This window comes from Cyprinodon variegatus, unplaced genomic scaffold (genome assembly GCF_000732505.1).
Source record: "Cyprinodon variegatus isolate N-32 unplaced genomic scaffold, C_variegatus-1.0 Scaffold519, whole genome shotgun sequence".
Taxonomy (NCBI): domain Eukaryota; kingdom Metazoa; phylum Chordata; class Actinopteri; order Cyprinodontiformes; family Cyprinodontidae; genus Cyprinodon; species Cyprinodon variegatus.
Genome location: NW_015150972.1, coordinates 508,841 through 533,231, shown reverse-complemented (window position 1 = coordinate 533,231; position 24,391 = coordinate 508,841). Strand labels below are relative to the sequence as shown.

The following is a 24,391-nucleotide window of genomic DNA, read 5'->3' as shown; positions in this document are numbered from 1 at the left end:
CAGTTTAATCCATCATCTGAAAATGGAAAGAGTGCAACAACTTTAAACCGAAAACCAGAAAAACCAAATGCCAGGCCAAACTTTAGAACAGCTGCAAAGAGCAACAGCTAAGGTGGGAGAAACGGTTGGTAAATAAATTGCATGTTGCTTCTGCAAATTTTGGCCTTCATGAAAAAGTGGCAAGAAGAAAACTAAAAGGGATTCTGATTGTAAATGACTCCAAGCATGGCGAATAGCTGACCAGAGAAGAAATGCTGCAATATAGAAGGTGCAACATTAACACTACATTATCTTCATCACATAAACTATTATGAAACATGGCGGTGGCAGCATCCTATTACTATTACAGAGAAATGGCTTAGATCACATCTTTTTCTTGTGCCAGACTGTTCTGAGTCTAAACCCCAGCTGAATCCTGCAGGGAATTTCTGAAAAGACTGTTGCACTGATTATCCAACATGCTTCCTATCAAGTCCGAAGTTAAACTATTTCAACAAAATCAAAAATGTCAAATCTGAGGTGTAAGAGACATGAAAAAGAAACTAAACAAATAAAGTTGTTCCTACGATTTCAGCAAATCGCCATTTTAAATGAATGCATTTTTTTTCCATCCACAGGAGAGACAAAAAAAAAAAGTTCGCCTTCATCATGTTAAGCATTTAATTGATCCATCAGAGGATTCAACCTTTAAGTCTGAGTTTTTGGCATGGGAAATTATACATTTCAAGAAAGGAGAATTTTTAGAATGAGTGATTCAACATTTCATAGCATTTATTTAAACTAAAAATGAAAGACTTGGAGATTTAAGATCAAAAACACAAAATGTGTGTCAAGGCATCCATGGTTTTGGAGGAAAACACAGTGAGGATAAAAACGCAGGCAAGACGAGGAGAACAGATATAGAATTTATTTTCAATACCCATTGCAAAGAATAGGAGGTGACACAGCTTGAAACAGATAATACAGAATTTATTTTTCAACCAGAAGTAGGAAAATACATAGGTAGGTGTAAAGGAAACAAGCAGAACCTGTAGTCAAAGGAAAAAAATATATATATATAATAAAAGAATAAAACTAGTCCAAAGAGAATCAAAAGGACGGCTAAGGGATACAACAGAAAGCATTGTTTACCATTCAGCTTCAGTTTTAAACAGTATGTGTTGATTTGAAAACAGCTGCCTTGATTTCTCATCTGGGTTAATGGACATTCTACAACATTGTGCAAGTGTTCATCTTTTTTTTTTTCCTTTTTTTTTGCTGGTATTTTATGAATGGTAAACAATAGTTGGTCCAGTGCATAAACACAGTGACACAGATCAATATATGTACTCAGCTGACTACAGATAGACAATCCTGATCATTTAACAACTACCACTAAAATTGGCAAGGAAATGAGCAAATATACAAAATGGATGATAAAACAGATTGTGTGCATGTGTGTGTGTGGGGGGTCCAGGTGCAGGTAGGAAGGTTTAAGATGAGCGAAACAGTTTAAGGATTAAACGGCTACATTTCAAAGTTGAAAGATAAAAGGATGTGTGACTTTTTCTGGTCATTATTGCCAAGTTTAGCTGATGGAAAGACAAACTAAACAGGATCGAAGAGAAAAAAAAAACAGTTTTTTTTTAAAGCCTTACTTTGCATGAAGACGGCAGTTCAGTTTTCCAAAATGAGAAATAAAAAAAAAAGGGTCGATTTGTGTAAAAAGTTGCCTCTAAAACAGAAGTGTTCTACGAGCGGCTTTGGTTTGCACCGTTACAAAAAGATGCAGCGAGAAGAAATGAAAAAAGAAAACAAAACTGAGCTAAATAAGCCTGAACACATAAAAAGCCTGCAACGTGACCCACTGGTGACAAAAGTCAGCTGCAATTCTACAGGTATTCAGAAGAAACAAGAACTGATTTGTGAATCAAACATACTATCTAGTTTAACTGATTGAACCACTGTAAAAAGCACATGATCAGAATGAGATGGGACTAGTAGCACAAAATAAAACAGAAAATCACAGGACCGGTCTAGCGGCACATCATTAGCTTTGCCGTACAAACACGTTTTCATGTTTTTTTTTTTCCTTTTTCTTTAGCTTTTTTTGAAACCCGTGAAAAAGTATTTGCTAAAACTGAACTGCAGCCACTAGTGAGACAGCTCTGCTGTCCTAACCTACGGACACCAGCACTCTCCAGCTAGTGCAAAGAAACATCCAAATAAAGCAAAATAAAACATCCCTGTTAGGTTTTAATAACTTCCTTCTTCAACGCAACCAATCAACCCGCTGAGACGTGTCATGGTGGAGGATTTGGTTTGTGGTGGAGATCAGAAAAGTCAAAGGTAAAAACAATGCAGGTCACCGTCAAGGTAGAAATCATGATTTACACATAAACACCAAAAATTGACTTTTTTAGAAAGGAAACAAGAAATTTTCTTTTATTCACACTTTACAAATAAAACAAAACAAAAAAAGGCTACCCTTTACATCTAGTACAATACTAATGCCATTCAGGAAAGAAAACTCAATTTGGACACATTGATTTTTACTGCAGGAGAGGGGAGAGACAAGAGGAACCAGAGGCAGGGACCAAGCTGACATGTCCCCATTTTCTTGCTTTTCCAACATTTAAGTTTCTTCTTAGAGAATCAGTGGAGCTGCATCTGAATCGCTTAAGTGCATTTCAAATAATCTCACATTTAACTTGTTTTTGAGATGGAACAAATCCGATTTAGAACTGACAGCCTGGCTCTATTTTTTTTGACAGAAACAAGAAGTAAAAAGCAGAGATCAAATGGGCTCTTCCACCCTTTCCAATACAAAAGGCAAGGGGCAGGGGGGCGGTCCACAAATGGCACTATAGCTGCAATGGCAAGGGTAGAAAATCTACACAAAGAAAAGTGGGACAAAAAAGGTTAAAACATTTGAGAAGTGTATCAGAAAAAGTTTGAGGTTGGGTGGTTTATGATGAGGGGAGAGGGATATGCTCGCGAGTATATTTGTGGCCAGGAAGGAAGCTGGGTTGGTGGGGAAGCAGGTCATCTGGGCGCAGAAATAATCTGAGTGAATGTATAAAGAAAACCCCGCTCACGTTTCCTTACAGCGGAGAGGGGGGGGTCAGCGGAGCATACCTGATTACTAGAGAGCTCAATGAATGGGAAGGATATACACATCATCAGAACATCGTCACATTTCATTAAAAAAAAGGAACTGAACATTAACAAAAAAAAAAAAAAAAAGACATAAAATCTTCACAAATATCTCAACAGTATTTAAAAATAAAAGGAGAGGAGGCTGCTCGAGCTATCGTTGAATGTAAATAGTGCAAGACAACATCAACTGCTACAGTGAGTACGAGACGTACGCGCAGGACTTTTCTCCGTGTTGAGTCGTTTACACTTCGCTTTGGAGCCAGGTGAACTGACTTGGGTCGGCGCAGGGTGTCCTTCCGTCCGAAAAAAACAAAACAAAATCGGCATCAGTCCGGATCGTCGGCTTTGTTAATGGGCAGAAAGCAACAGGTAAAAATCGACTGTCTATTTACATCATAGCAAATGAATCAAAACGATGCTGAGGCGTTACAGTTAATCTCCTGGGAGTGCAAAGAAGAAAACAGCAAACGGCGCGAGCAGCCTCCTCTGACGTCTCTTTTACAAGCTGGTAATATTAATTCATCTTAACATTAACTGGATAAAAATTTAGCCATAGTTTACAATACAATCTTTTTTTTTTTTTCCTTAATCTGACCATAATTTATTCTTCGTACAAAAAAATGCCAGAAAACAGGTCTTTTTGTGTTTCATATACAATCATGTAAAGACTGAGTCTAGATTTCTATTCTGTACAAACACTCTGGTGAAAAATCACTGCTCCTGTGTGTGAACGTATGGCTGGGGTGGGGTGGGGTTCACTACTGGCCTTCGAGACAGTGCTACACATCTGCCTGCACATTACCTCTGTGTGTGTGTGTGTTTTTGTGTGACAGCTTGCATGAGTGAAGTTGGAGGTCATCTGATAGTGAGAGGAATGCTGGTTTTACTCGTCAGCCATTTTTCACTCTCTGGCTAAAAAGCAAACGACACTGAAAAGGTTTGCTAAAGCCCCCCCTCCCTCTGTCGATCGGCCCAACTCCCTTGCTCCTTACCGTAAAAAAAAAATCTGATACTCCGGGACACATGACTAGCATAGCAATTATACAAGCCGGAGGGGGAAACTGTCTGCAAAAAGGATGGTAGCTGCTCTCAGTTTCTCTTTATTTTCCTTCTTAAAACTGCTGATGTCCCACTAATCTGCTTGTCAATGCACCAGGACCAGGGGTCAGAGTTGTGGACTATCTTGTAGCACCGCAGGAGGCCGTGACCACACAAAAAAAAAGGCCTGAGCACCACAGAATGACAGCAGAAAATATCCCCTCAGATCAGCTGCAGTGCATCCGCTGGTTAGGATGCTTATCTAGTGATAAAAAAGCGGCTCAAAACCCGACTGACAATTGACGCCGGCTGCCCAGAGCGCAGATGGATAACGAGCACGAGCCAAACATAGCGGACTGAGACCGACGAGTCTGCTGTCTTTGCTGGTTTTAGATTTATACAGGGACAGACAGACAGACAGCTCTTCAGCTTCTCAGCTAAATGTCACCCACTCAGCCGCTTTTGAGCCTCCCTATTAAACCACACAGAGCCTCGTGTAATGAATCTGAATGAGCTACCATCCCCTCTAGTTGGAAAGATGGCGAAAATAAAGTATGCAGGGGTTTATGAACCGAATGAGAAGAGGGAGTCCAAAAACACTTGATACATAAACAGGACTGAACCAAGCAGTTAAAAAAGGACGTAAAAAGAAAATCAGAAAGAAAAAAAGAAAAATATAGAATATCTATAACATTGTATACGAAATCCCTGTCAGCCAGACCTCAATGTACGAATATTTTGTAGGTTGTGTCGGTTTTGTTTCGGTCTCCCTCCTCCAGAGGTGGCGGAGGTAAGAGCTGGTTGAGGGAGAAGCTGTGGTTGCAGCTCCCCCTGGTGGCATGGCAGGGGCTCACTACCTGCGTGCAGGCAGGTGAAGCCCATTGACCTGGGAGGGTACACTGGGCAGGAGCAACTCCAGCTGAGCATAGAGGGAGAAGTGGTCAGAGGGGATGTGGGGGTGTGGGCAGCCGCTGACATTGTTCTCTACCAGCCAGTGAGGGTCCAGGGGGCCCAAGATGCCCAGCACGTTCAGGTGAGGCCTGGAGTAGAAAATATAGTCGATGACACCCTGTGGAAGACCAAAAAATTGAATTATAGTAGGCAAATAAACGGCTGTGTTCAGCTTAAAAGTTTCCATACCTATTAGGAAGAATGTCATTAATTTGGGGGTTTATATCACATCTGCAAACACTTTGTTTATAAAACTTTAAAAGCAATTTTATAACCTCTACCAATTCTACTAACAAAAGTAAAGATAAATCTATTTACAGGAGCAGGTACGCATCTTAAAATCAACAGAAGCTGTAGGCTGTATCGGTATCACACCCTGAATAGTAAAACAGAAGACCAGAAATATGAAAAAATGAGCTTCATTTATTATACATTACCTTAAAATCGAAGGTGTAATTGGTGTAAGGCATTAGGCCGTTCTCATAGGCGCTCTTCAGCTTGAAGCCGTGGGTGATCTTGCCGTTGGACGTGCTGTTCTTTCCGTTGCAGTTAAATTTGGTCAGGCTGTCACTGTAGCGAAGCTCCTTGAAGTCTTTGTGGGTGCAGTCCACCCCACCGGTACTCAGATACTCCACCACACCTGAGAGGGGGAAAGAAGTAATCAATGGTGAGCAACAAGAGGAGGAGTCTGGATAAAACAACAATAAACCCGTTCTCTACTGTTCTATAAGATTAATAAAGAAAAAAAAACAATTTTGATTTTGTTTGGTCCATTAGTAATCTTTGTTTCCATTTACATTAAAAACAAAAAAATAAAAATAAAAACTGGAAAAAAACATGTTTATGTTAGTATATATTGTGTCCACTAATCTGGGTGCCTGCCCTGCCTTAAAACAGTGGTTTTCAAAGTGGAAGCTTCAGGGGGGAGGGGCTTAAGAAAATCTCAGCAAAAAGAAAAAAAATATGCAGAAACAACAAATGGGTAAAAAAAAAAAATTCAATATTATAAAATAGTATAAATATTTTATAATCATTTATATAGAATAAAACGTTCAACTACATATCATATTAAGATAAAAAAAAAAACAAGGAACATGGATACTTCTCCCCAGGGATGGAAAAAACAAAGCTAAACAGGGGAACCATCACAGTTAAACTACCTAAATACTTTTTTCAGTCTAAACGCACTCAAAGAATTAGAGCATGTCTACTATGGAGGGAACAAAATTAAATAAAATCCTGAAATTAATGTTAATGTACCATGAAATAAATGAATTCAACATGGAAAACAGTGTGTGTACCATTAAATAATTACATGTAACATTTATTTATGTAATACATCAAAATGTAATTAAATAATTAATCATTTAATTAAACAGAGTTTTGAAAATTCTTATTTTTAAAACCACATAAAGTAAAATATACATTTTATTCTTCACTTCATTACAGTGTCGACACAATGAACTCATGAAATGATTCAAACTGTCAATCGAACACGATTAGGGAGACTTCTATAAAGACGCTCACAATGAGCGAGACAACTTCTCGTTTGCTAGGACACTGAGGCTGTGTCCTAACATGCGCCCTAATCCCTAAATCTCTTTATAGAGCAGGGACTATATAGGGGACTTTATAGTGAACCCAGTTAACTTAAGGTTTGGGCAGATGACCGTTATTTGTCCCTCTCCAATTGGTCACATATCTCTGCCTCCCCCCGTGGTGCAAGTAACATCTTTATTATTAGTCGCCGCTACGACAAATCCCATGATGCTTTGGGAGGAGAGCTCTCGCAAAGCATCTGGTTCTAGTGACCACTGATGATAACTACTTTTGAAGGTGCATTGTGGGAAATTTCGTGTCCACTCCTTTTTCATCCACTAGATGTTTGGACACTCATCTAAAATGGCGTAACCACTATATCAGGGGTCGACAATCCGCGGCTCTTTAATGGCCCTCTTGCGACTCCCTGGAGCCTTCTCAAAAATTTATAAAAAAGGAAAAAGGTGAATTTTTTGTTTGTTTGGTTGGTTTAATTTGGTGTACAGAAGGGCAAACAAACAATGATGTAAAAATTTGTATAATTAATACATTTAAGTAATAAATTTAAAAATTTCTTTCAAGGAAGATTTGTGTCATAGCCTGCAACACATGTTTCAGCTTGATGCGTGCCAGGCAGGTGGCTGTCATAAACAAAGCGGCTGGTGTCTCAGGCCATGGATTCCAAAGGGAAAAAAAGGAAGATAGCTGATGAGAACAGAGGATTCAAATTTGAATGGACTGAATCGTTTACTTTCATTACCAATGCGGAAGGATTGTCTGCACGTCCGCTTTGTGGAGGGAAGTTGTCAAATTACAGAAAGAGTAATTTGGAAAGGCTTTTCCAGGGAAGGCAGGCTAAATTTGCAACCTACCATCAAGTTGGGAGAGAGAGAGAAAAAAAAAAAGTGTGCTTGCACTACTTCGGGATAAGTAAGAGGAGAGCAAAGATAGATTTAGGAAGTGGATTGCATCTCCAAACTACACTACTACTGCTAGTTTTGTTGCAAAACAAAAATAAAAATAGTACCAAAAATCGTATGTCTCTTTAATTTAATCAATGCAACAAAAACTAATAGATTGATAATTGCAATGTCTTTGCTATACACTCCTGGTTAGCAACATATTGTGGACCAAACTAGGGTGTTTGGTCCACAATATGTTAAATAAGTTAATGAAACAGCACACAATGGACCTGCCTTTGATTTATTTTTGTTTTGTTATTCTCAACAGTGTTTTAAAAGGTTTGTTATTCAATGTGAACCTAATAGTGTTGAAACATGTTGGTTAACATCTCCATGCTAAACAAACGTAGCAAATACTGAGTAGGCATACAAATAAAAAAATTTAAAAAGTACATATTTCTTTACATATTCTGTGGCATTGTCTGTTAGTTTGCAAAGGTGGTACTCAGCCAGAAGTTACTGCTTCTCTGGGGGCTGTGGAGTGGAAAACTTTGCTAATTACCAAAGGCTTCTATTGGTGTTGCTGCTTCAAAAATGAAAATGAGTAGGCTGGGCCACCATGTCACAAAGATGACGCCTACTAAAAGATAATCATCTGGCGTTCAAATAGCAGCTACAAAGAAATGCCTGCATGTGTCTGACCTGTGAGAGACCACGGTGCTCTGAAGTTTGCAAAGTAGAGCTAACTTATCAAAACCGCTCTGCCTGAACCAGAGCACTACGTACACAGGCTGCACATGGCAGCAGGTGAAGTTCTGATTACTGTATGATCAGTGTGGTGGCTGATGGGAACATCACTTCTAGCAAATTACTGAGCCTAATGTTCACATAGAGCTGTCTAAAAAAAACTAAGGTGTGGAACCTTGGATAAGGTCTGTGATGGGCAAAGGTTTACCACATCATGGATGAGTGTATGCGTATGGAAAGAGCAGCATATAGCTGAAGCTGTTTGGTGCGTGGCAAAAACAGAGCCACTTATGATTTTCTATAAAATAGGCTTTATTCAGGGATCAATAGAAAAATACTTCAGCAGTCTCTCTTTATTCCTACAGATCAATCTGTAGTTTTGAATGTTCTTGGTATAAATTAGAATCTCCATCCACATTTCTGCCTCAAAAAGTCTATCCTGCAGTTCTCTCTCTCTACAAACGCATACGTATAGATATATATACACACCTATACATATCTCTCTTGTCTTTGAATGCTTAGGGCATTACACATGAATCATGGACAGACAGACAGATATAGCAAAAGCAAAGTGTATAAAATTTACAAAAAACTTTCTACATGCATAAGTAGTTCATGGTCTTCATACATCTCTGGGTTAATATTACCTAGTTTATGCCAATAGCATTCTGTAGTGGCTTGAAAATGGAAGTCTACGCAGACTAATGGCCTCTATGAACAACTCCACTGCTTCCTGAACTTATGACACCTCCTTTGTTTCCTGACTTTCATTAGTGGATGAATCCATTAATCCAGGTGTGTCTGGCCATTATCGTTATGGTTACCTAGGTAAGGCACACCTGGATTAATCAGTACATCCAGTGGAGAACAAAAACAAAAGAGCTACCTCAGGTTGTGGAAGTAGTGGAGTATTGCATTGAGTCCATTGTGACCAAAGATCTTCCCCCCACGCTAGAGGAAGGTTTATTTCTGAAGATCCTCTCTGTAAGCTGGATCATTAGTTGTAGTTTGCAAAAATACCAGCTGCACTCTCCTGGTTACTCTTTATCTGCATGCTACTCTGCTTGAATCCAGGCATACTCATTTTATTTTGAGAAATTACTTCTGAAAAACTGCTACAGCTCCCTGAGAAGAATCTTATTGAAATTCACTACAGTTTAAAGAAATGGCACTATAACACCAAATGTATACACTGCAAATCAACGTAAAAATTAATAATAATTTCTTCAAATAAGTGTATTTACGGTTCATTTGAGTAGGTGACCTGCCACTGGAATAAGTATTTTTACTAGACATCATTCGCTTGAAATAAGAGACTGCATTTTTTTTGCTGTATGCATTTTCTTTATTTCTGAGAAGGTCAGTTAGCGAGATTGATAATCTAATTATCGAGTAGAAATGAAGGCACTTTAACAACCAAGTATAATAGACTACTTTCTGTTTTAAAATGTGAAACAAAAACTGATTCTTTGCTACGGTCGAATGAAATATTGTTTTATTACGTTTAGTTTATTACTTTTCAGAACATTAACCTAGTTCATAAATCACACCAATAAAATTATAATATAAGTGTACAGAATATCAACAATGCATAAATTAAAAAAAAGTACCAAACCCAAGCACTAATAGGAAACAAAACATTTAAAAAATATCCTACACTGTGTTTTTAGCATCCTTTTTTACACCAATAATGGGTTCCAGAAGAGGTTTTTCGATATTCGACAGAAAATTGTCAGCATGACTTTTTCAAGGTGCATAGTCACGTTAATAGACTTTTTTTTTTATTTATTTATTTATTTTTTATTACACAGTTTTCTTACTACGGGTTTTTTCGAAAGATAGTCGCCCTCCTGCTGGGTTATTTTTTTATTAATTTTGTATTTTAAGATTTATTCTATCTGAACTCCTTTTTAAATGAAATCCTTTGAGTAGATTTACAATAACAGATGTAAAATACCGAGCATGTAAACAGGGAGGTAGCCTGTATTGAATACTTTAGAAAAAATATACCCACTTTAAATAATTTTTTTATCCAAAGCTTCATTCATTTTAATAATAAATTCTATTAATACTATCAGTGTTTTATACAGAAGCCACTTTGATGATAGTACAGAATATTACATGACTGGCAGTAATTTGAGATTCTTTGCTAAATCAACTTCAATCTTTGAGAAGCACAACAATATTGAAAGAGATTGATTAATTTAAAGGTTCCAGAATATATATGAACTATTAGGCTATCAAATTGTAGGAATTACATAAGATGTTACAATCAGATTTTTCCACTAGTCTAGTTGGCTGGATATTGAAATCTGGAGGGATGTGAGACATATTTAGTTTTCCTTATTTATTCCAGTTCTAAGAGGTTAGCAACACTATAAATGAAAAATATAATATCAGTGTCAAGAGGAACCAAATTAAAATGCTAACAGCAGCATGTCAGGTTTTAATAAAGAGCTGCTAAAAATGTAGTCACCTTCACATGAATTAGAAAAGGATTTAAGAAATCCAACCCCCACTGACTTTAAATGGACTTCGAAAAGTTAATGTTTTGTTTCACTGGCATTAGTTTTTGGCTAAATTGTATAATTCCTTTTTTATCCCCAGGAGCAATAATACACAATGGAAATAACCAACAAATAAACTGTTCTCAGTTTCTTACCAGAGTCGGGTAAGGAGTTGAGATCAGCACACAGCACCAGTGGAATGGCGCTGGTCTCACCAGACGTGGAAATCTTGAAGCTGCGTGTTGCCTTGTCCACGATATTCTTCACCTCTGACAGGAACATCATGGTCTGGACCAGCTTGACATCAGAGTACTCGGGATCCCAGTGCATGTGAGCGTTTGCAACGAGCAGAAGCTGCTTGTCCAAGCCATGGAGTGACTTACCAGCTTAAAATAAATAAGCATAATTACAACGTGCTCTCATAAAATATGCTCATGAAATAAAAACAACACAATTTAAATTTAATCACAAATGTAGAAAACCAAGATTTCTAAGAACTCCAGTAATAAGGGTGAAAAGGTACTCACAAGACATTTCCATTATCTCTTTGCGAACTTCCAGCAGTACAGCGACCCCGATGTTGTCCTTCGTCATCACCCTGTTCAACATTGCCTCTGAGCCTTCGGAGTTCGCCATAGCCAGCTGGTTGAACTCCACTGTGTGCTTCTGCACAGCACTGAACCTAGACAGAGAAAACAAGGAGAAATGTTTGTGAAAGAAATAGGAATTATGTTGCAAACGTTGTGAGAAGAGGAACATGTGATTCTGACTGGAGCCGATACCATCTATTGGACATTACTGATGAAAATGATGTTTAAAAACTCAATGACTTTTAGACACCTGAAGAGGGATTTAAACTGCAATTAGATAATCTAAAACTCCCTAATGAACTACATTTTAAAGAAACTTTACAAAGTTTTTAAAGGCTGAAGTGGTATCAAGTATAAAATTAAGTTACCTGTGAGCAGATAAATAATACAAGCTTAGATTCAATCATTTAGGTCAAACCAGAATTTGCCCTGTATATGTCACAATTTAACTCAAGGTAAAACAATCTATTTACATTTTATTCTGCAAAATGCAATAAATAAATCAAATGAAAGATTTCATAAAAAAAAATAAATAAATAAATAAAATCTATAGAAATCTATATAGACGTCAGCCAGATAAGCTAATCAAACAGTAGCCAAATTTTGAACAGAAAACAAGAAATCTGTTTTAATTCTCAGTAATGTTTGGTCCTGGATCAAGATGTAGGTTTTCTTTCTATCTAGTTCTCAGTTTGAGCCACCTTTGCTTTTCCTCTAAGTTTGACTCCACTTACTTTTCCGTTTTGAAGAAAATTGCACATCCGTCCACATGTTTACGGTCCGACTCAGACATTGTTCTGGCGCGAGACTTTGGACTGAAGAACCCGTCGTATCCCTGCTCTTTCAACTCTGGCAAGAAGAAATTGTAGTACTGCTCCGTTTCTACTTCCTGTAAGTCAACCAAAATAAAAACAAATAAATTAGTGACCAAAAAGCTAAACATTTCTAGGACAGACACTGGAAACTAGCTCAACATCTTTCAGAATAGGTCTATGATGTCCTAAAATCATAAAGTATAGTTTGAGCTCCAGAAAAAAAATGAAGGCAACGGAACAGAAGCACAAACATCTGCAGGCAAAACATCAATTGACTCGGATCCTATTCTTTGTTCAGACCCACTTTAGGACAATTCTTGTAGTCTTAATTATGGTATAATAATAATAATAATAATAATAATAATAAATTATAATAACTATTGTGTTTTTAATAATTTTATTGTGTTTTTTCTCATTTTCAACTACATTACAACTTCTAAACCACTTTTTGAATTATCAGTAACTGCATCACGAAAAAAATATTCTTCAGCAAACTATTTTCATGAAATAACTTGAAATCTGATTTCATGCTTAAATAGGAACAATGTTGTAATTAGTCCCTCTATAAACTAACATTAACATCATTATTAATATTATTCATTGTTTATGATCGCCAATCCCCGAATGTAGTTTTGAAATTAAAGCCAAAATTTGTACCTATTAGATACATGATTTTGTAAATTCTCATTAAAAGACCCACAAACTACCAGGTCAGATAATCAGCGGATTGGAGTGAGCGACATGATCATATCAGGTTGTGGAGGATTAAAATATATCAACAATCTGCCACAGAAGAAAGTTCGTAGGGTTTTCTAAGGACTGATGGATGCAGCTTAAAAACTAAATCAATATCTGCCAACATACTGGATATTTTTCTTTCAAAGCCATTAAAAATCCCATATCAGTAGGACTCTACATTATACAACATAATTTTTGTCCTTTACTTCTTTTCCTACAGCCCCACTAATTAACTTTAACGATCCAGAGAAGAAATTTTGTTTTGTGTTCAAACACATAGTTTGTATTAATGTTTAAAACCCAATCTATGCAACCAGAACTACAGAGCTTTAGTTTCCCCACTAAATATATCATGTTGGATTTTTCGCCTCAGATGCAAGCAGGAAGCAGGCTGGGTTATAAAAATAAAGACCATAAACTGTTAAGTATAGCTGTACTTTGGAATTTATAACAGCACAAATTTCCTCAACCTCTTTCCATGCAGGAGGAAGCAACAACGCAGACTGATAAGATTTTTTGGCTTTTAAAACATTGTTATGAATATTGAATAATTTGAGCTTTGGCTGCTAATTAAAACAATCTTTTTTTTTATTCAACACAAATTAACTGCTTATGGAAATTAAGACAAAACCTAACTATTTTATAAAGTCAGATTTGTGTTTTTACAATGTCAACATGTTGGCCGTTCAATCAAATTTAAAGCGATGAAATGTTATGAAAGATTTGTGTATATCTATGTTTAACAGAATATATAATCTTGTGTTGAAAGAAAACAATAACAACGATATGACCGACAGATTGGGTGATGTATGGCCCTTTCCCAGCCGAATGGCACTACTCAACTCCAACTTTAAAATGCTTCTGTTATTTTTTTAGTACGACTCTTTTCAGCCCTATTCAGGAGGAGGTAAGATTACAGATGAGTAGCAGTAAACACAGCCGGTACAGATACTAACACACATACACACACATATATATATATTTTTATAATAACCAAATGTTTGGACAAGGAAACCAGCTGAAATTTGCATTGGCTCTCAGCACTGGTTACATCGATGCTGCTAACTTTCTAATATTTAGCTTAGAAACGCCAATTCTTACAACATTGCTGTCAGCAATTCCTTTCAATACAATTTAATGAATGTCTTCTGGTAAGTTCAGATATATATTCATGATTTTTAAGTTATGATATTTAAGAAATATGTCTTTACTGTGTTCAAAGTAAAACAGAAAATGGCAGAAAACTTAACATTATACATTTTTGAAATTACTCATGAGGCTTTTGGGAGAGTATTTATAGTAAAGTCACAATATTTTACACAGATGTTCTCAAGTACAGTCTTTGGGTGAGTCTGATGGAAGCTGTTCTGGTTTTCTCACTTCAATGTTTCAATGGGAATTTGTTAAGATGTTTCAGGTTTTCTAGAGCTCATTAGCTTTGGATTTATTTATTTTTGTTGTAATTAAAAAAAGCTCTACAACACAAATACTTAAAAGTAGTAAATGTAATGATTGGAAGGACAGGGTGTGTCTATATTTTGTGATTTCTATCCCCCACAATTTCCCCTTTGTGGGACAATATGGGATTTTGCATTCTATTCTAACCTGCATGCCAGGTCATAGCTTTACCCTAACGAGGTTGAGCCCAGATCTAAAAGGCAAATAAACATGGGAAATAGGGTTGGTTTCTTCTTCAGAGTTAAGGGCCATGTATCCTCCCGCAGCTTGTGTTGTAGTTAGCTTGTCGCAGCTATGACGCAGATATTTTTGATTTATGCCCGATTTTGAAGCGAGGTCTGCGCTATGTTATTCCACGATTCACAACGCAAGAGGGACACCCACGAACTACTTAGGATTGTAAGTGACTGTGTGTCGGTTTGACGAGATTGTTTGATGTCTACAACCCCTTATCCAGCGCTGGACAACACAGTTCACCCGTGATTGTTTCCGAAAGACTGGCCGTGGCGCTGCGTGTTTTGGCTTTGGGTGGAAACTGAAAGACAGTCACACAGAGCTACTAACTAGCTTCCTTTCCTTGTTTTCCTTTTTTTTTTTAGGGGGGTAGGCGCACACCTGCATTAACTGCAACACACATGCAGACGACCTGGTTTCTGAGCATAAACCAGGCTTTAGATGGATGCAGGTTAGTTAAAATGGACCAGCAGCTGCCTGATGGCCATCAGTTTAGGTGATCTCACACAGACGGGGGTGGGTTGCTGCAGTGTCACAACGCATTAACTGCCAGTTTTCTGCTTCATTTTGATTAGATGTGCTGGAAAACTTGTGTCTAGTAGGTGACAACATTTGACAATTACTTCCTACGGTTCTCCTCTGTGTTGTTCTTCGCCGCACCTAATGGCTCAGCATGGCATTCGCTGTGTTCAGGAGATGGATTAGAGATGGAGACCCATCCTGTTTCAGCTTTGATCTCTGTGTTTTTATTCTCTTAGCTCCGATTAGGAGGGAAATTAAAACAACATGCAGAAACATTTGGAAAAATTATTTTGAGTTGCCAGGCAAATTTTCAGGAAAAAAAAAAATCAGTTGCACTCATCTTTTTAATGTTCATACTGTGAAGCCCTGACTGATGAATTTCATTCATTGTGACATGACAGACTGTTACCGGGGGAACTTCTCTGACGATATATTACATACAGTAAAAAATCGTCAATCTCCTCATTTTTTAAATTATCCAATTTGCAAATTTTGATTGATTAAAACACTGCATCTTTTTCCCCTTCAGCTGAAGGCACCAAAATGACCCCACTGTAACTGAAATACCGGATATTTATTTTCTACTTTATTTAAGTAACTGCAGTGGGGTCCTCATTAGGAAATTAATCTTTCTACAAATTGAACTGAATGATAATGATTTAATTCATTCTAACATAGAAGATTCATCTCTACATTTATAGTAATATACTGTCCAGTTTCAATAAAATCAAAGGGTTATTGTAAAACATAAATGTCAGCGATATTTATTTCGTAACATTAAGCTGCAACCTGAGCTGGGCTGTTTATGCAATATGTCCCACAAAGGGAGTTTGTTTAGCAGTGTTTCTGCATAAGGCATGACCTCTTGCTGAGTTTTATTTGGTGTAATCATGTGATGTAAGGCCAAAATTTACACTCTTAACAGAAAGCGGTTTTAAACCTTGTAAAGATAAATTATAAAATGAAATACATCTACTACAAAACCTTTTTGCATGCTTTATTATTTCTTACCTGCAAACTGATGATGTCTGCATTGCAGCCCATGATTTCCTGCATGATAGATTTCTTCCTGTACTCCCAGTTTAGAGCCCAGGAGGGGCAGTAGCCATATAGCTGTCGTGTGGCATACTTATCGCACAGCACATTGTAACACATAACAGAGAACAGTGCTGTGAAAGAAACAAAATGACACATTTAGTTTAACAGAGTAATATAGGCAAAATCTTCTATATGAATGATTGTAAGAAAAGAAAATCTGTGATGCTACTAGCTTTAAATTCTGCAATGAAACAAGGAGGTGCCAAAATTTGTCTTAAAAATGGGGAAAGAATGTTAACCTTTAGCTACTTTTATTACTACATGTATATGCTTGTGTTCTGCTTTAACAGCAATAATATGTAAAAAAAAAATAAATAAAATAAAATTAGAAAAAAATGTTAGCATCTGTTAAAAGTAGTGATATGTGTGCATTAGCCTCACTTGCTGGACGTGTTCGGTCCGGTTCCTGGAGTGAGATCCACGACCTGGCTGGTGGCTGCTCTGTGGGTACTGGGCAGAAGAGAGAACCTGCTCATTATGAAGAGCAATAAAGTTTTGTTTTTAAACATGGTGCAAATCAGCATTGCTTGGAGGTGAGCCGACGACACTCAACTCCATAATTCTTCTATCCTTTAAACCAGCAGAGTTTAACTGAAATTTTATATTTATTTTTATTTTAACAAGTCCGATTTTATTTACAGTGGTGAAAAAGTAAACTCGTGTAGTGTCCCTTTATTTGTTCAGGGGCATTACTAGAATGTCGTTAAAGACGTAAAAAAAAAAAAACTTTTTTTTTTTTAACACACAATTCTAAAATAGGGTTTCATATGCGACGTGAGTAATAATAGACAAAAGAGCGAACAGCAATATCAATAGCAGCTCTAATAATAATAATATTAGCAGTAGCAATAGAGCAGTCGTTATAATAGTAGTTTGTGGTGACAGTTGTAGTAGAAATAACGTAACAATAACAGCAGTGGTAGAAGTATTAGCAATATTTTTAACAGGACAGATAAAAGCACATTATATTCCATACATATGAATAACTTCTTGTTGTAGACCAACAGCAGAAAGAACAAATGAGCATTTAAACCAGCAGCTCAGGCCACTCAAGAGTCAGAACTGTCCAGTTCCTCAAACAGGGTGAAGGTTTATCAGAATGGTTCTCATTTTTCCCCACCAACCTCTTCCCACACACGGCAACTTAAAACTGTTGAGACCTCCCCAACCTATCTAGCTTGTTGGCCTCTTGACCTTTGATCCCACTTTTACAAAAGATGACACTGGCAGAAATCCTACAACGACCACTCACACCTACTAAAGGACCAATTTCTCCAGAGCTTGTAGATTTACACCCAGTCTTATTCCTTAAAACATGGCCTAGAAGGTCCTCTGTTCTTTTGACAGATAACTTCTGTGCCGCCAGTCTACAGTCTTCTGTACTCCTTGCTGTCCTCAATGACACTTTGGACAATGGAGGAGTCGTCACAGAACTTCGAGATGGTGGCACGAACAGGATTTTAAATGCAAGTAAGCATTGTGAAGAGAAATGGTGCTGATATATTACCCTGGGATGCTCCAGTATTTCTGATTACAAAAGTAGAAAAACGGCTGCCAGGACTGACCTACTGTGGTTGCAGTCAGTGATGCAGAAAGTAGTGTTTGGCTTCAGGCGAATATCGAGAAGTATTGCTTTTAGTAGGAAGGGCTGAACTTTTAGTTACCAGGAGGTAAAGGTGGATTAATATATCAACATAGCAATCACTTTTTTCCCCCAATTCAAAATCAGTAAAAAACTTTAAATGAATTAGTTCTCCGAGCCGCCCAGTTTCTGATCAATATTTTAAAGTTGATAGGAGTTAAATTGTGATGTTCCGAACACCCAGACCTACTGGGAGGAGAAATCATCAGATCCACCAGCTTTGCTGCCCTGGAGCTTGGACAGCTCCCACTGTACCTGATGGTGGGGAGAGAGTGAGGCACAGCCAGCCAATAGATAGCAGGCATGATTGGATCAGAAGCCAGTGATCCTTATTATTAAACTTAGATGTTAAGTTGATAACAATCAACTTAACTTCCAAATAGGAGTTCACTGGAGTGGGAGATGATTCAAACTTGTTAAAAAGCAGATTCAGCTCAAAAGAAAACCTGGTTTCCCTCCATTTTGTAAAGGAATAAAAAAGTTCCACATCTCCTTTATCCAGGTTTTTACCTCTTTACATATTTCTCATCTTCTTGTGCTCATTCTGGAAATCCAGTTTGTCCCGACGCAAACTACCTCCTCTTCTGATCAAACAAAGCCTTAGTTCCTCAATTTCCCCCAAGAATTATTACAGAAAAAGCCAATGGCGGAAACAACGGAGTCCTCACAGAACCAGACAGTCAGGGATGGAATAGCTCCCAGTTTTATCTGAACAAACTCCTGGAGAGCCTTAGCTTACCCAGCCCAAGTCTGCACAGTACATTGGCCCAGACCATCAGTCTGCCATAATGATTGAGTATGACAATCCAGCTGGTTAACTGGTTAACCACCAGGAGCTAATAGTCTGAGCTAATAGTCTGAGCAGTAGACATGTTCCTTCATTGAACATGTCCAAGATGACACCATTTGAAGTTAATAAAGACAGCAAGATCTCCCTCTTATCTTAATGCTTTGATTCCCTCTGTCAGCTTGAACAACTGAAAAACCACCAAGTTTAATCTCTATCCTGGTATCAGTGAAGGAGATTAAACTAGATTCCCTAGGAGTTAACTGGTGTTTAGTTGCCAGTTTATCATCCCCCATTCTTAGGAAAAGACATTTCCCATAATGACTGCAGGAAGAAAGGGTTTAAATCCTCTGTGTCTCTTATTCCTCTCCTTTAGTTTAACTCTGAGTTCTCCTCCTTACATCCATTGTAATCTACAAAGAGGGAATTCCAGCACCATGCTGGTACTGAAGCAGCTCCTCTGGAGAATAAATGATCACACCCCCCAAGATGTAGAGGAAAAACAGACTAATTATCACTACAAAAAAAAAAGAAAAAAAATCCTACCATATCAATAAAGAACAAAATCTAAAGAAAAACCTGCCCTGCCTCTGGTTGCTCAGCAACAGAATTAGAAACCAAAAAATCAAAAGAGAAGCTCCTAAAAACAAATCAACATGGCTCAAATAATGAATCATTTGAGCAAAATGAGGGGCATTCAACTCCAGGTCTCAAAGGACGATGCCCGCTATGTTTTAGATTTGTTGCTCACCTGATATTATATATATATTTTAAGTGGATAGTAAACAAGCTTTCACTGAATTGCAGTCACCTGCATCAGGCCCGTTAAAAGCAGAGGATGATCTAAAAGGCTCAAAACAAAGATCATCCAAGGTGAGTTTAGTACCCTTGCACTAAAAATGGCATAAAACAAAAGTACAAATGGGCAAAAAAAGTAAAGTGAAAAATCAAGAAAAACTTGAAAAAAGGAGAGAGCTATTATAACAGTTAGCATCTCTGCAACACTTAAAAAAAAACAGGAATTTACAAAAATCTACTTAAAAATCTGTTGACTTTTTGAGTTTATCTGTATTTTTATGCATATATAACATAAGAGGGAAAAAAAAAAAACACACTTCTGGCTCCTGTCTTCGATCAGCAGAGGATGATACTCACTGCGCTTTATAGCCCCCGCCAGATTGTCCAACAAGTAGCTGAGCAGTCTCCGTGTGCCATCAGGTTCCTGATAGAGGCTCATAATTTCTTGTGCAAGTGGATTTCCTGGAAAGAAAGATATTCAGCCTGATGCAACTGCCAAGCACACAACAGGAGTACTAGGTAAAAAGAAACAAATAGAAAAAATAAAACATATACATATAAATAAAAACATTGGGAAGACACCTACCTTTTAACCCCAGTGTCTGTAACTGAAAAAGTTTTCCCAATTCAAATGGGAGAACTCGCAACTGGTTGTTATTTAAAAGCAATTCCCTGCAGAGGAAAAGTGAGGATTAGATAAAAAAAAAAAAAAACAGCAATATTTACATATATTTGAACATTTTTACTACACAGCTTGAATAAAGATTTTTACCAAAAATCATCATACTTCTGTATTTATACAATTAAATTATAAACAAAGAGCCCAAATGCTGAAGCAAAAGTGACCTGGGGTGACGGCTTTCTTTATCTCTGCGCTAATTGCATTATGTAAGCTGGTAGCACTGACCTGAGAGACACCATGTTGCCGAGCTCTGCCGGCAGGCTCCTGATCTTGTTGGATGAGAGATCCAGGTACACCAGGTTGTGTAGTTTGGCAATGTCTGGCGGGATGCGTGACAATGAGTTGTCACTGAGGTGTAGGGCAGTGAGGTGGGTTAGAGACCACAGGGCTGTGCTGAGACTTCTTACTCTGCCTGCAGAAACCATGAACCAACAAGAGCACCAAGGTTACATTTAATGTATTTAAATAGTTGGATACATTGGTTGGAAACTGAAATATAATCTGTGGCTAAACAACTAAATGAAAAAATAAAACAACTTAAACTGATGTGATCATTTAAACTAACACAATAACATATTGAGAGAAGCACTATAAATGTCTCGGGACCTTTTACAAAGCAAACAGAAACAATGCATCTATATAAATAAATACACATTAAATACAAAAATAAAAACCTTCTCATTATCCTATACAATGTACAAGTTGACAGCTCTCCACTAAATGCAACTCCCAGACATGATTTAGTTACTATAGAGCACCAGGAAATTAAGCATCAAATAGTTGTATGTTTTAAACGTTTTTTGAAATTAGGTGGTACTTCCTCAGATCTATAATGGTTCTGAATAAAAAAGTCCCTGGGTAAGTTCATTAGTTCAGACATTTAGTGTTTATGGTGACATCATCTAAACAAGCAGGTGCTCTCCTTACAAACATTATGGAATGTGGCTAACTTTCTTTACATACAAAATGTAATTGTACACAGGAAGACTGCTTATAAGACTGTAGCAAACCTACCATTTTTATTCTTATCATGACATCCCATAGGGGGGGAGAAACACATACAAAACAATAAACACATGCAATGGACTGGTGACCTGTCCATTGCATGTCCATATCATTTAATTTCCACACTGCTCAGAAAATTTAAATTCTTCCTATATTAGTCATTTTGTAATTATTTATTAAACCTCATACCAAAAAGCTGAGATTTCTTCAAATCCAACAAAAGCATTAAATAAGCAATTTATTTTCTATCTTGTTTTTTTTATATGGATTGAAATGCATCACAGATCAGCAAGTTATAAAAGAAAATTTAGTTACCGTCGAAATAGAAAAACCCCTCACATTTATGACATAAGTATCGGCAGAAGACCACTCATGAAAATAAGCCTGTGGTTAAAAAAAATATTTAAATGCCTGTTCAAGCTGATGGACAAAACGTTCTGCATCATTTCTGAAGTCCAAACCAAAAAATATTTTTGTTTGTGATAACAGCCAAAGGAGGATTAGAATTTTACTTTTTGTCTAAACAGTACTTGATGTTGTTTCCCACAGCAGCAAATTAGCCTTCTTTCCCTGTTGTAAACCAAACAATAAAATCTCAACATTCAGGTTATCTTATAATATCCCATATATGTTATAGTAATACTAGTTTTTTCGCTGTCTTTTTGCTCCAATATCATGAACTTCTATTATTGAACCGGCCATATCTTTCCATCAAAAACAGATTTTCAAGTTGAGATGAGGGTTTTGCATATATCCCAATGATAAGAGAACACACAAATTATTATTTATGATCTTTTATGTTCTGCAGTTGTAATAAATAAATGTGAGACAAAATTATTTAATCAAAACAGTGTGATAGCTAATGGTTTCAAGTACCTTTGAGGAGCAATAAGTAATTATGACAATTAGCGTTTCAAATTGGAAAACAACAGAGAAAACACGTATTGCCATTCCAAGAGTGTTGGTGCAGGTTGCCAAGTCAAGAGGACAAGTACCTAGCTCAGCTAAATACAAGATGATGAGTGAAGACTATCCAGCCAAAGTAAGTTGTTTTGCAAATAATTTGGTAATGTGCTGAGGCTTCTTTGGTATTGCTGTGACAATTTCAGGTTGACTTACTGCTCTTGTTGCTCTCTTGCAAACATAAAATACCAAATGCTGATATATGTTCTGGCAGCCCTGGAAACTCTCATATGATTGGCTAAGAAACCAGGAAGTAAATGGTCTACACAATGCACTAATGTAATTCCCTGTTGTACCTGTGGGTTTTAAAGAAAAAAACCTTGACAAAGACATTGCTGTTGTAGGAAACTAATTGCTTATAAGCAAAGTGACTTCCATCCCAGGTGATGAATAAGAATAATTTTGGTTAACTTTAAAGTAAATTTCACACCGCTTTCTCCTTCAATAAAAAAAAAAACAAACAAAAAAAAAACACCTGATTTGACACATAAGCCTTCACTTATTAAGGCTAAACAGGTTTGATACCGTTTTAAATTAAATAAACTAGAACTTAATTTTAAGAACATTTTAAAAGCACATGTCATTATATATTTTCTGTCTGTTTTAATCAGATTAATGTACAGGCACACATGTGATATTTAGCTGGATTAAATGTCTGTTAAAGTACCTTTAAATATGATGCAGATCAAATCCTGGAGTCTTATAGGTTATTAAACCTTCTTAAATCAAAATCAATTATGTGATAATGCAACTCTTGATTTTTTTTTTTGCCAAAATAATAGCAGACAGAGTTAAAAAGCTAATAAAATGCAAAATTAAACATGAGGAGGCATTAAAAACTAGTAAGCACTAAGGTCGCAGATCATTATGGTAGAATATTTTCCTGGTTAGAAACAGAAAAAAACTGCACAGTAATAGTTTTTATTACCTATATGAATTTATTTATACTTACCACTGATTTCCAGCTCAGCCCAGTATGACTTCTTCCCATTTGCTGCCTCCTCGCTAGACATAATTGTGTACATCCGCCTGGGATCCGGCGGGTCATATTTTTCCTTGGGCATTCCTATAACACTACAGAGATCATTTGTAATAAAACTGTCAGTGGTAAATATAAGATGCCTACCAATATTCAATAAATTTCAAGACATATCCTGGTCCTGGCCTTAAAACAGTTCAGTTGCCCTACTGGATGATGTGGCTGCCAATTTGATTAATCAACAAATCTCCTGTTAGATATCCACTTAATTAAACACAAATCAAAAATATTAGAATCATATCCTAGATAATCATCACATGCAATGTTTTTGGAAGTCAAACATACCACAGCTTCCTGTAAGGGACTTATTTATTGTTACGAGAGTTAAAAGCGGATAATTCAACAAATAAATCAGAGAACCTTCCCGCCAACTTAAAAAAAAGTAACAACGCTGCTTTATAATTTAGTTAAAATAGGAAACTGCAGAGTTAAAAAGGCCAAGACAAACAAAGATAGCCTCGCCGATTGTTCTCCTCGGTGACGCTAACTGATTAGCCTAGCTTAACCTAAATTGGCAGCTATCGGACTACATAACAAAGCCAGATCCTCCAACTACCTCACAGTCTAATGTGATGAAAAAGCCACTTTGAATTTGTCTAATCTCTTAGTCGACTTAACTGAAACATTTGTCACACAAAAAAACGTCCAAAAATACTCTATGCTGGTCAATTTTGAAAATAAAGTGTGCACTTGTTGTTTACATAATGGCTAAGCATTGAATTGCGCATAAACACAAGGCCACGAATGAACGCAAAACGCTTTCATCCACTATACATCACAAGAAATAACCACCGTTGTTTAATAAACAAAAAATATATCCTTTAAGCTCTTAAAAATCGCCCAAAACACGACGAACAACATCAAAATTGAGCCCTTTAGCTTAGCTCGAGTAGCCTGAAAGCTAACATCTCAATTATTTGAAGCTGACCGAGTTCCTATTCAAATACTTTGTTGTACGAAATGGGCGCTTTGTGGAATATTAAGGAGATTTGATGCAGTGAGAAGGAATATATTGATGTGGTTATGAGGGTCGAACACGGAGGGGTTCGTTTTACCTGCAAGAGCATACCAAATCGCGAGGACGACTGCGTGTTCTCTTTTGTTTTCTAGCTACTTCTTCCCCGTTTCCGCTGCTGTATCATGGCGACTGGAGGGATTTTTTTTCTCTCGCTCTCTCGATAACAGCGCCGCATCCTAT

At 37.1% G+C, this 24,391-nt stretch overlaps 1 protein-coding gene across 2 annotated transcripts; it reads right to left on the bottom strand.

Moving 5' to 3' along the window:
- Window positions 1-1,222: 1,222 nt before the first annotated feature.
- LOC107094995 (CCR4-NOT transcription complex subunit 6) lies at window positions 1,223-24,381 on the bottom strand. Of its 2 annotated transcripts, none has more exons than XM_015390941.1 (12): window positions 24,249-24,381; window positions 23,107-23,228; window positions 20,412-20,598; window positions 20,091-20,176; window positions 19,862-19,966; window positions 16,659-16,745; window positions 16,191-16,348; window positions 12,147-12,301; window positions 11,350-11,504; window positions 10,978-11,208; window positions 5,565-5,767; window positions 1,223-5,245 (listed from the first exon to the last, which is right to left on the bottom strand). In XM_015390941.1, the coding sequence occupies exons 2-12, from the start codon at window positions 23,216-23,218 to the stop codon at window positions 5,030-5,032; spliced, it is 1,695 nt and encodes a 564-aa protein (XP_015246427.1). In that variant the 5' UTR covers window positions 23,219-23,228; window positions 24,249-24,381; the 3' UTR covers window positions 1,223-5,029. The 2 variants fall into 2 exon arrangements, with proteins under 2 accessions (XP_015246427.1, XP_015246428.1); XM_015390942.1 differs by having other exon boundaries at window positions 16,659-16,727.
- Between the last annotated feature and the right edge of the window lie 10 nt (window positions 24,382-24,391).

Bases quoted from the DNA above. Each gene is read 5' to 3' on its own strand.
- LOC107094995 (XM_015390941.1), bottom strand. From the start codon at position 23,218: ATGCCCAAGGAAAAATATGACCCGCCGGATCCCAGGCGGATGTACACA. The intron at 11,209-11,349 runs GTGAGTACCTTT...ATTTATTTTAAG, and splicing joins AGAGATAATGGAAATGTCTT to CTGGTAAGTCACTCCATGGC. The intron at 5,768-10,977 runs GTAAGAAACTGA...TCCCCCTCTCAG, and splicing joins CAACTCCTTACCCGACTCTG to GTGTGGTGGAGTATCTGAGT.